We start from the raw sequence: 12,249 nt of genomic DNA on the forward strand, positions 1-12,249 counted from the left end.
ATGAACCTGAAAGACATTGATTAGTATGTTCATGTGTTTGATAAGGGTTGGACCTAAACTCTGCAGCGCATTAGCCCTCCAGGGCAAGATTTGAATAACCCTGCTGTAGATGCTTAAGACAAGTTGTGTTGTGGAGAAATACAACGTAAAGGACTGCAATACATGCAGCTTCTCATTAGGATAAATGGTTTACTATACTATACTATTTACTATACAGTCTCTTATGCTCATTAAGGCTGCACTTATTTGATCAGATGCATAAAAAAACAGTAAAATTGTGAAATATTACAATTTAAAACAGCAGTTTTCTATTTTAATATAGTTTAAAATGTAATTTGTTCCTGTGATGGCAAGGCTGATCCTTCAGAAATCATTCTAATATGCTGATTTGGTGCTCAAGAAACACGTCCTAACAATGCTTAAAACAATTGTAATGCCTAATATTTGTTACATTTTTGGTTTAGAAAGTAAAAAAAAATTATAATAACTGATGTATTCACTGACTTTTGATCAATTGAATGCATCATCCTTACTGAATAAAATAATTTATCTTTTTTTTTTTACTTACTGATCCCAAACTTTTGAACAATAGTATAAATATAGACCAAAATACATAGTTTTTTTTTCCCCCCAGTAAATGAATGAGAATTCAAACATCAATACACAAAAGAATGTCAAATACAGACAAATAGAATATTTGGAGGTGATGTTTATTTTTCCTTGTGTCCATCCCCAGCTGAACCTTTGGCTGCTCACTGACCAAAAACCAGAGGGTATCTAGGCATGTGTTGGCATCAAATCTGCTCTTTCAACATGGAGTTTGGAGTCAGACTATCATTAAAACACATACCACCAAAAACCACGAGGCAAGTGGCAGCAGGCAACCAAAGGAATGCAATAAGGGGAAAAAAACAATACAATGGTTCATGACAAACTATTTCTAAAGTGCGAAAACAATATTACTTAATTACACAACATTACTCTCATTTGTAAGTATGAGGTTGCATGCAACTCTGTGACATTATCACGCTCTTAAAGTGTACCAGTAAGTGCCAAGAATTTAACATAACCTGAGCTTTTCTCTATTCACAGCATTAGTATGAGAATGAGATGAGGTGGATTTTGAATCTAAATCAAGGGAGAATTTTCCTTAAACTTTAGACATTTACTTTTCAACAACAATTTTCTTAGCGGCTTCCAAAACAGACTCTAAACTGACTTTATCTCCAAACTCCTTTTCTCTGTGCTCTAGAAGAACCCCCTGAAAGTGGAAAAAACACAATATATGAGGACAGTCAAGTTGCTAAATCTCTGAATTGGTTTGTACTGATTGAATGAAATATCTAATAGATTACCTGTTCACCAGATCCGATGACAAATACCCCTCCCAGGACAAAACCTTCTCCATTCATGTTGCCCTGGTAACCCGACTTCCAGGCCCTTATCAAATTTTGCCAAACTCCCATGCGAATGAAACCAAGCCCACCCATCTTCCTCTGTTGTGGCCCATAAAATGCTTGCTGTGTACAAATAGACATGTATAAATGAATAAAGAATTACTGGTAGTTTTGTGCATTATTCAGTAAAACTTTTAATGCAAGCACATTTGAGCTTCCATTTACCATGTTTGATATGCTCTATATAGATGTGTGTTGAACCATGTTTATATATGAATAAAAGCATAAACTAAATCTGTTGATGTGTCTCTTCAGAAGACTTGGAGTTATCTGCTTGATTCATATGGGTCCTTTTATGATCTCTTTATGAACTTTTTGAAGCAACAAAATTTTGGTTGTCAGGCACAGAAATCTCTCAGGTTTCATTCAAAATATATTCATTTGTGTTTCGAGGATGAACAAAAGTCTTAAGGACAACACAAGGGTGAGTAAATGATGGCAGAATTTTCATTTTTGGGTGAACTCACCCTTTAATGTTTACTAACCATTTCATCCAAGAAAATCTCCCCTGCGAAGTGAGGTCTGAAGTCCTGAATCTCTGTACCTATATTCTCCTTCACAACAGCATACAGAGGGACCCCGAGCTCATCCAGCTGGGGCTTCAGAGAGGACAGCTCAGAGGCCTCCTGAAGATACACAATAACATCATGTATTCAATGTATACACTCAGTGTTTCCCATTCATTTCCTGCCAGTTTTGTAATGAACAGAAAATATTTTTACACTTCTCATAATAACATAAAACGTATTTTGCACCAGTGCTTTGGCAACCCTGCTGAAAAATCCAGCATTGCTGGTCACCATCATAAGGTATGTTTGCAGGCTGGGACCTGCATGGGATGCTGGTTTGCTGGGGCCTCATTTATAAAATGTGCGTATGCACAGATCACTAAAATCTGTGCCAACGTTCAGATTTATAAGATCGTTCTTTGACATGGAAAAGTGCTTAGCGCCACGTCAGGGTCCAAGCAGACGTACACACTTTTCCTTGAGGTAGAGCAGTGGTTCTCAAACTTTTAATACAGAGTACCACCTCAGAAAATATTTGGCTCTCCAAGTACCAACATAATGACCAACATTAAAATACAGTAGCGAAGTAGGCCTTTCTATTCAGCGACAGCTCTGCACAGTTCAAAATAAGAATTCCTAATAAGAATATTTATTGTTGTCAGCCACTTTAACATACACAGTTTGTACATTAACACTGCACTGTGTTTACATACAGGTAAATAAAATAATTAAATAATGATTACATTTAAATTTCTGTACTGTTCTTAACTTTAAACCTCAAGTTGTTCCAAACCTGTATGAGTTTCTTTGTTCTACTGAACACAAAAGATGATATTTTGAAGAACGTTTGTAACAAAGCAGATAGAGCGGACTACCATAGTATTTTTTCCCCTTACTATGGTAGTCAATGGTTGCTCTCTCTGCTTGGTTACAAACATTCTTCAAAATATATTCTTTTGTGTTCAGCAGAACAAAGAAACTCATACAGCTTTGGAACAGCTTGAGGGTGAGTAAATGCTGACAGAATTTTCATTTTTGGGTGAACTATCCCTTTAATTAGGCAGAGATCTGAGACCATTCAGCTGTTTATAGATTTCACATCAGGAAGAGAAGAGTATGGATTTTTTGTGTGTGTACATTCGTTCTCTGAATGCACATTTGAGAAATTATAGTAAAATCAAATGTAGGATGTTTTCTACAAAACATTTTATAAATGAGGTCCCTGGTCTCCAGCATGGGAACCAGGAGTTCTGGTGGACCAGCTACACCAGCTCAGTTTTGCTTGAGAAAAATCATGATAATGCCAGACCAGCACTATACCAGCTCTAACCAGCCTGGACCAACATGGAATTATTAATGGAATAATTAAAGGGATGTCATTATTTACTCACCTTCAAGTTGTTCCATGCTTGCATGAATTTCTTTCTTCTGCTGAACACAGAAAAATATATTTTGAAGAATGTGGATAACCAAACAGTTGACGGTAGTCATTGACTTCCATAGTATTTTTCCATACCACATTTGGCAAATGTCAACTGATTGGTTACCCACGTTCTTCATAATATCTTCTGTGTTTGGCAGAAGAGAGAAATTCATAAAGGTTCGGAACAACTTTAGGGTGAGTAAATGATGTCAGAATGTTCATTTTTGGGTGAACTAACCCTTTAAAGAAGTATATCTGTTGCATTGCATGTTTCAAACCAAAGCTCATGCTTTGCTAATGGCATCAATTCGTGATCCAGTGTTTTCAGTGGCTCAGAGAGGCTCAGTACACACTGAATGCAGCAAACTCCATCTCTGCATGTGCTGCACATTTAACATGCCTTTGGGAATGCAACAGTCATATTTTCTTCAACTCAGATAGGGTTAGGGTTCATTCTCCACCCAAAATGAGTGCATTAAATGCAAAAAAAGCTCTGATTCTGTTTGTGCAGTGAATGAGAGCCTTTGACTAAACTTTATTATGAGGAACATGATCACCTTACCTCTCTGCACAAAGATCATCCAGGTCGCCGGACAGCCATGATCACTCCACCAGATTTCTCCCAGAGAATTTTCGCTTTTAAAGTCCTCTCATCTGAACGGATACAGACGGAAAAACATCACAAGAATAAATATAGTGACTGCTTTTCTTAATTATGAAAGCAATTTAATTTCACATCCTCTGGATTTCAATTAATTTCTTACCACTGTCGATGGTTTTGAGGTCAGCATTCCCAAGATACTCTACAGTAGCAGGTGCCGGTTTAGTCAGCAGGAAGTCAGTGTTTGCAAAAATTAAGCCAGCGATTGCGGCCCCCACGGCACCAAGACCTAGTGACCACATGCCCATGGCAAGCGTCTCACCCTCCAGGACAGATGACGACCCTGCAGGGAAAATATACAGTGTGGTAGGTTACTAGAAACATTGTTTCAATAACAAAAAGTAATTTGTGGAAGCTATATTTTAATATACGAGCGTGAGCGACTCAAATAAAATAAAAAAACGCTCATTGCACGCAAAGAGTCCTCACATTTTTGTACTAAAGGCAAGCAGGTAATTGCTATCCACCTTATTTTTCAGGTAAGCACAGGCTTACCATTTGTAATTTTATTGTGTGTGGCTTCCTGTCATTCGCTTCCAGTTATTTTTATGCTGCTTGATATTGCAATCTGGTATTTCTTAGCATATTATTTTAATGTATTGTCTTAATTATAAACACGCTGGTTTGTAGCGCAAACAGTTTTACAGTTTACTGCACTTTGATATATTCTCGTTATTTCCCTATAGCGGGAACAGTTAAAATAATAATCAAGTACTGCTTCTTTAGTAGGTTGCTAAGTCAACAAAACATAAAAATAAGTTTAATTCTTTAAAACAATGTAATTCTTTATTTAAAATGTTCTTTAAAGTGTAAGGGGTGGGGGTACTATAGAGGTCAATGGGGCCCGTCAACTGTTTGGTTACAACATTCTTCGAAAGTGAGTAAATGATGACAGAATTTTGGGTGAACTATCCCTTTAAAGATTTGAAGTACACAAGTGCACATCCATTCAAAACACTACTGACTTGAGTAGTATGAAGCTGCAGACTCGGAGCCTGCTGCATCTACAGTCCCGCACCCAGAGTCCCGCATTCTCAGGCCCCTCGTTTTTCGAGACAGTGCCTTCTATCAAATTGGATCGGGTAAACAATGCAATTGCAATGTGAAGGATTTAGGCCGAAACGTGAGTATCATCAATTTTATTTAACACATTTCTTTTTTAATCAAACCACTTTATAGCTCATCGACACCAACATGAATAGCTCATTTAATATTTGTAAAGATAGTTTTTTCCCGAAAATATTTTTTATAGCTTAGCTAGCCTTTAACCTTGGACTTTTTGTAGACAAGCCATTGTAAAATCCGATTAAAATTAAGGTAGACCAATTAAATACATTGAGTGTGTTAATATCAAAGAATGTCATCATTAATTATTTAATCAGATTTACAGTTTGACCTTTTTTTTAATGACCTTTTATCTTAAAACTATAAATTGAATTAATTAATGTCAAATGGAGTAATTTTTTTACTTTATATAATTTATGTAGCCTACTTAAATGAGTAGCCTACTTATAAAACTTACATATCAAAATTAATGCATGTTAATTAAACTGTGATATGAAGTTGTTGATATGAAGGATCCTGCAAATGGTGAAATAACTATCTGAATATATAAATATTTGAATATTTGAATATATATATATATATATTATGAATATAAATATAAATGTATATAATATGAATATGAAATAATGTATATAAAATAACACTTTTTGTTTGCCCCACAGGATGTTCTCAATGGGAAACCAAAGTGGTTTCCCCCAAACCCACCTGTGCCAGTCTACATGGACAATAAGCAACAGCAGACATTCTTTCTGAACCCCTCAAAGCTCTGCTGGATAAGTCTAAAACTCAACTGAACTTCACAGATGAAGTGGAGTTAATTTGTAGTTTTCGTTTCCTGAGGTGGGCCCAAACATGTTTGTCAATTGGATTGTTTGTATTATTGCCATATATGCAATGTTTTATATGTTAATTAATTAATGTATTAATTTATATGGACAGGCCATCATTCATGGCCTATGTGAGATGCAGGCATTGTCCTGGCAGGAGCTGAGGAGGTGTTCCTCAGTGGCCTTACTTATCACCCTAGGTATGCTTGTAATTTTATGCAATTGAAGATGTAAAGTAAAGTCACTAACAAAATTATTTCTTACTTTTTTCTTTTCTTTGTCCTTTTTACAGCAACGTGATGTTTAGGTGATCGTTAAATAAAGTACAGAATTGTTTATTATTGGTGTTTTGTCTATTCTTATTTGAGTTAAGCTTTGCATTGCATTCAAAATATCAAAAAACAGGGTTTGTAATGTTAAGGCCTGTTCACACCGGGACGATTTTCGCACGCGTTTATCGCCGACGTTTAACGCCTCGGGACTAAACAATGGGCGCCAATGTGAGTGTTCACACCGACGCGCAAAACGCCAGGCGTAAAAGCGTCATTTTTAAAAAAACGCCTCGGGTTCGTTTTTTTATTTTGACGCGGCGCGTAAAAAACTGGCCGACCAATGAGATCGGCGCTTTTGTTCACGTGCCTGGAGCTGCTGAAGTGACAGTAAAACACGACTTGGTGGCGCTCAAGCACAAAACGGTCTTGCCGAGCACACATTGATACGACGAAGAAGTAGTAAGTAGACAAAGAAGAAGATGAACTGCTAATGCTGCTTGCCAGTTAGCAAAAAGTGTGTGAATGGTTTTGTCCATATACATAATACGTCTATGGTTTTGGCAAGCACGTAAATACTGTCTCTCTTCTCCTTCTGTGTGACAAGCGAGTGTCAGAGGCTTAAAGTGCCGCAGCACCATCTTGTGTACCAGGAGCGCATCGACTGAATGTGCACGCTCACTCGGCGCAGCGCCAGTGAAAATCGTTTGGGTGTGAACACTCAAGACGCGCCGAAAAACGGCACGAAAAACGCTGGCGATAAGCGCGCGCGATATTCGTCCCGGTGTGTACAGGCCTTTAGCATGGTATGTTAATTAGACCATTAGCATAGGTTGAACTAAAAGAAACATTGGAATTTGAAAAACATTGAGGCAATATAATAATCACACAATATTAATATTGATAATAAGATGTAATTGTATCTCTTCCATCAGTAATTTTCTTTCGATTAGGCTAGCCTACCACCCACACACAAAAAATAACTACTGGGTAATTTGTTAGTCAGAGAACACAGTGTGTTTTTTGGCACATGCACTGAGCAGGGAACGCAAATATGTTATTTTGTTATTATTTTGTGTTAATTTATTTGAAAAACTTTAAAAGAAGCGAGACCGTTATATTGCATCCGGAGTCTGAGAATGCGGGACTCTGTGTGCAGGTGTTATACAATCTTCCGAACAGCAGGAGGCGCTGTCTCGAAAAACGAGGGGCCTGAGAATGCGGGACTCTGGGTGCGGGACTGTAGATGCAGCAGGCTCCGAGTCTGCAGCTTCATAATGTTGACTGACTTCGTGATTAGTAGATAACGGAGGGTGGCGCTTCAGGCCAAAACACAACATGTCAACTAGGGTGACCACCTGTCCCACTTTGCGTTGTACCGCACAGCATTTTCACCCCTTGTCCCGCATGTCGCATATTGAGAAAATGTCCCGCATTTTCACCAGTCTATTGATTTTTAATGATCATATTGAGAAAACATGCATGCGTTCTTTTGCCTTTTTAAGAAAGCATTTTATTTATTATTTTTGCGGCATCGTTTTTCACCTATATTTAACAGCGCTTCGTCAGAAGTAACATCCCGCCTTACACAAATACAAAAGCCATTTTTTAAACCATATCCAATGGTTGAAAAGAAAGGAGTAAACACGGTCACTAGTAGGTTGTGACGGCTGTCAATCAAAATGTGGAGTGGTGATTCGTTCCATGTGTTCCCTGTCAGAAAACGAATGGATAGTTCTGTATATAAATGAATATATAAATATATATATATATATATATATATATATATATATATATATATATATATATATATATATATATATATATATATATATATATATATATATAAAAATGTGTATACAGAACTGCATTTATTTATTTTTATATATATATAATATATTTTTATATATATAAAAATAAATAAATAAATGCAGTTCTGTATACAAATTTATATATATATATATATATATATATATATATATATATATATATATATATATATATATATATATATATATATATAAGATTAACTAATTTAATGTTGTTTTATTTGTTTCATTATTTATTTAATTGGATTTTAGTTGCACTTGGTCAGAACTGTTTCAAAAGTAGTTATCTGCATGATGCCTGCTGCCTTTGGGCTCAGTGATGTTGAATTTAAGATTATACAACAGTTTCAGGTTATGTTTTAGTGTTGGTAACATGTCCCACATTGTCCCACACAAACTTAGTAATCGTCCCACATTTGGTTTGTTTGATGGTGGTCACCCTAATATCAACATCAACATCAGTTGAGGGCTGCAACTTCACTTTTAAAATGACAATATCCTGGCCGTACAACTGTTGTCAGTGATATAAATATTTGAAATTAACATGATTTCTTAATGTCTAGTGACATATCAGGGCGATTTTATAATTAATTGAAATTAATTTCTTACATACAGTTCCTTTAAGCGAGCGTAACTTACTGCATTTTAAATTCAGGAAAGTCACATTTACAGTCTAGACTAATTAAAGGCCTGCACTATTTCTTAAAAAATATTTATCCATGTTAAAATGGTGTAAGCAATGCCGAGCCAGCATAGAGAGTATGTTATATTTTGCACTGCTTGCACAGGAAGCTAAAGTCCATCAAGCTAACGCTTGCTGCCTAGCCAGAGTTGTTACACTGCAAGATACAACACGCACTGGCCATTTAAGAATATTAACTATCATAAACATTAATACCTGCATTAAAGCTCTATTTTCAAGGGTTGATAACACAGCAAACCGAATAATACATTACTCACAGCTTGCAGTTCTACGGCTCTCTGTCTGTTTTGGTTGTCAAACTGCGCGTTCAGTCGGAGGAGGACTAGCCTGTCTAACCACTTAAAGAGACAGGCAGCAATAAATATGTACTGCCTCTGCTGCAAAGTTTTACCGATCCTTCGTTCATGTAGTTTAAAAACAAACTAGTTTTTTAGCAAAAAGCCACTGTAAAAAGGATTAAACATTTTTTATTTTTAGTCATTTTCACATTCCTCATGAGACATTCTTAACACAGTGCCTTGTTAGCACCCAGCCTGGTTTTCTCAGTTAAATCACAAGCACTCAAACACATTCAGCCACAGAGATCTAAAATGTCTGCAGAAAGGCTCTATATATTTTAAGGATTCTAAAATGGACAAAAATGTATTATTCTCGATTCAAACTAACCAATCTACGTCCTGGGTATGAATTTGCTGAGCAATGATAAAAAATAAAAGTGTTGTAGGCCTATTTCCTCGTATACAATGTTTTTCTGTATTTGTGTTTTTCTAGCATATAGCTTTATTAGCATCATATCAAGTACAGCTCTATAAACAGTTATAAGGAAAAAAATATTTGATACATTATCCCTTTATTGGAATATTTATTAATTTAATTTTAACCCCTTTAATTCTTTTATTATAAATACATTAAATGTTTTTTTTTATTATTCAGTATTGTCTGAAAAATAATATTTTCACTTGTTCTAGCATAAAAACTTATGGCTGAACTAAACAAACATTTCCAAACAAATCAAATTACGTTTATCAGAGTCTGACATTACAGTTTTTCTCAAATGCTTAAACACATTTCACAAATGTTTCCTCCATGTTACCCAATGTCTAAACACAACACCCTTTTCTAAAGCTACATAAACACAACCACACCTTCTCACTTCAAAACTCAAACTTTCACACCAAAAGAGCAGCTCGAAGCTTTCAAAAATGTAAACACTATACACATAATTACACACTACAGCAAAACAATTGAAAACACAATGCTCAATTTGTGAGAAGGTTCTTTGTTTCATAACTGCCAATGCATATTTTTAGAAACTTTACAGTAATGGATCTTCTTAGATCTCTGCAGAGGATTAGGCATTTAGATTTGTGAGTTTCATATGAAGAGTATAAATCTGTAGTAAATTCTGCACGTACACTACTGTAACTCAATGCAAAAACAGAATCTATTGCACACAACAGTACTCTTGAAAACATGATCAGGATGTGAAGTTTTTTTATTTACTTTATTCACACCACAATCACTGTGCGGCATCATGTCGCTGAGTTGCATCGGGCCACATCACCTCATCCACATCGCAGGCTATATTGTCTCTTGCCAGGCACCGCGGGAAAAACGCCCTGGAATGGCAAATCCATCCTTGGAAGGCCTCCACTGGGATGTAAACACAGGCCAGCTCCATTGCCCTTAGGAGGTTCTCTCTAGTGTATGGTTGTCTGTCATAAACCTTCCATCTCCACGATGAGAAGAACTCCTCTATAGGGTTCAGGAAAGGGGAGTAGGGTGGCAGACAGACGTTTAAAAAGTGGTTACTGTTGGTGGTGAACCACTCTCTGATTTGGTTTGTTCTGTGGAAGCGTTCATTGTCCCAAACGATCACATAAATGTGATGTGCGGAACCAGGATGGTGTTGTTGGCGGTCCAGGAGGATGTCTTTTAGCTCCTCTAGGAAGGTGAGGAGACGGTGGGTGTTGTAAGACCCAAGGACAGCATGCCGGTGGACAAGCCCCTCCAAACCCATGGCCGCACAAAGAGTAATATTCTCTGAACTTGCTTTTATACATGTGGTCACAGAATTAGCAACAAGTGTCTTCAATTTTGAGTCGTTGTGTGTAATGAATGACGGCAGGTGTGTTCATTGTGTTCAAATTGCTGACTGTGGCAAGCATTTTGCCTCACATGAGCTTTCATTTGAGAATATGAGCAGAGTTCTTTTGCAACTTGTGTTTTAGCAAGGAAAAATGTGTTAAGATTTCTGAGAACAGAGGATTGTGTTTTGTGAATTGTGTCTTCATGTGAAATGTGTTTATGAAATTGGAAAATGATGGCTAGATTTAGTAAATGTGTTTAGACAACTGGTCAAATGGTTTAGAGGATTGGCTTTTGTGTTTAAGCATTTTAGAAAAACTGTAATATATACTTTTTACTTCTTCGGGCCATATTCTTGCTTGATAAATTAACCATGAAATAAAATGCCAGAAATGTTATTTACAGTTGACATAACTGTTTATCATACATACCTGCAAACTACAGACCAGTGAAAAAAAAAGTGATGGATGGGGAATTTTTCACAATTTTACAACATCTCAGATCTGACTACTGATATGCATATGGATTATTACTAGTTTGTCATATGGGTAGCCTACCAATATTAACAGAAATAATAAGAGTTTGTGAGTGAAAGTACAGAGCTTGTTGTATTTAATAACACAACAAGACAACCTCCATTCTGCAATATACATGTTTATTTTTCAAAACCACAATGACATGATAAATACAAATACAATATGAAAACAATTGAAAACATCAATTGCTTTAACCAGACACCTGAACAAACACATTTATCCAGTTTTTCATTAAAAAAAATCATATTTAATAAAAAGTAACATTTCAAAATTAGTTGTTGCTCTCAGGCAACATTGTACCATTGTGGAACACAAGTATTACCAAACCATCATATTAAGTTATCATATCCATCATCATCCTCATCTCCATCTTTGTTCTCTACATTACATTACATTTACATTTACATTTAGTCATTTAGCAGACGCTTTTATCCAAAGCGACTTACAAATGAGAGCAATAGAAGCAACTACAACAGTCAGAGGCTACAGTATGCAAGTGCTGTAACAAGTCTCAGTTAATCTAACACAGAACACACAGGATTTTTTTTTTTTTTTTTTTTTTTTTTTTTAAATAAATTAGACAGACAGAAAAATGAATAGAATGTTAAGTGCTATTCTTGATTGGTCAGGTGCTGCTGGAAGAGATGCGTCTTTAGATGTTTTTTGAAAATGGCTACAGACTCGGCTGCTCGAATTGAGATAGGCAGGTCATTCCACCAGGTGGGGGCAGTCCAGGAAAAGGTCCGTGACAGTGATTTCATGCCTCTCTGGTATGGCACCACAAGGCGTCGTTCACTGGTAGAACGCAAACTCCTGGAGGGTGTGTATGTCTGAACAAGCGAGTTAAGGTAAATTGGTGCAGAGCCAGTGGTTGCTTTGAAG

The 12,249-nt window shown here is 36.4% G+C and overlaps 1 protein-coding gene and 1 long non-coding RNA gene across 2 annotated transcripts; one reads left to right on the forward strand and one right to left on the reverse strand.

Annotated features, from left to right (window-relative positions):
- Positions 1 to 691: 691 nt before the first annotated feature.
- Positions 692 to 9,302, reverse strand: selenou1a (selenoprotein U 1a). Its single transcript, XM_079842668.1, has 6 exons — positions 9,001 to 9,302; positions 4,154 to 4,333; positions 3,952 to 4,043; positions 1,943 to 2,083; positions 1,356 to 1,520; positions 692 to 1,261 (listed from the first exon to the last, which is right to left on the reverse strand). The coding sequence occupies exons 2-6, from the start codon at positions 4,296 to 4,298 to the stop codon at positions 1,166 to 1,168; spliced, it is 639 nt and encodes a 212-aa protein (XP_079698794.1). The 5' UTR covers positions 4,299 to 4,333; positions 9,001 to 9,302; the 3' UTR covers positions 692 to 1,165.
- On the forward strand, positions 5,846 to 6,266 carry LOC307142122. The gene is made up of 3 exons (XR_013818425.1): positions 5,846 to 5,955; positions 6,055 to 6,142; positions 6,235 to 6,266. It is a non-coding gene; the product is annotated as an uncharacterized lncRNA (long non-coding RNA).
- Positions 9,303 to 12,249: the final 2,947 nt, after the last annotated feature.

The sequence above is a fragment of the Gobio gobio genome (assembly GCF_949357685.1).
Source record: "Gobio gobio genome assembly, chromosome: 18".
NCBI classification, from domain to species: Eukaryota; Metazoa; Chordata; class Actinopteri; order Cypriniformes; family Gobionidae; genus Gobio; species Gobio gobio.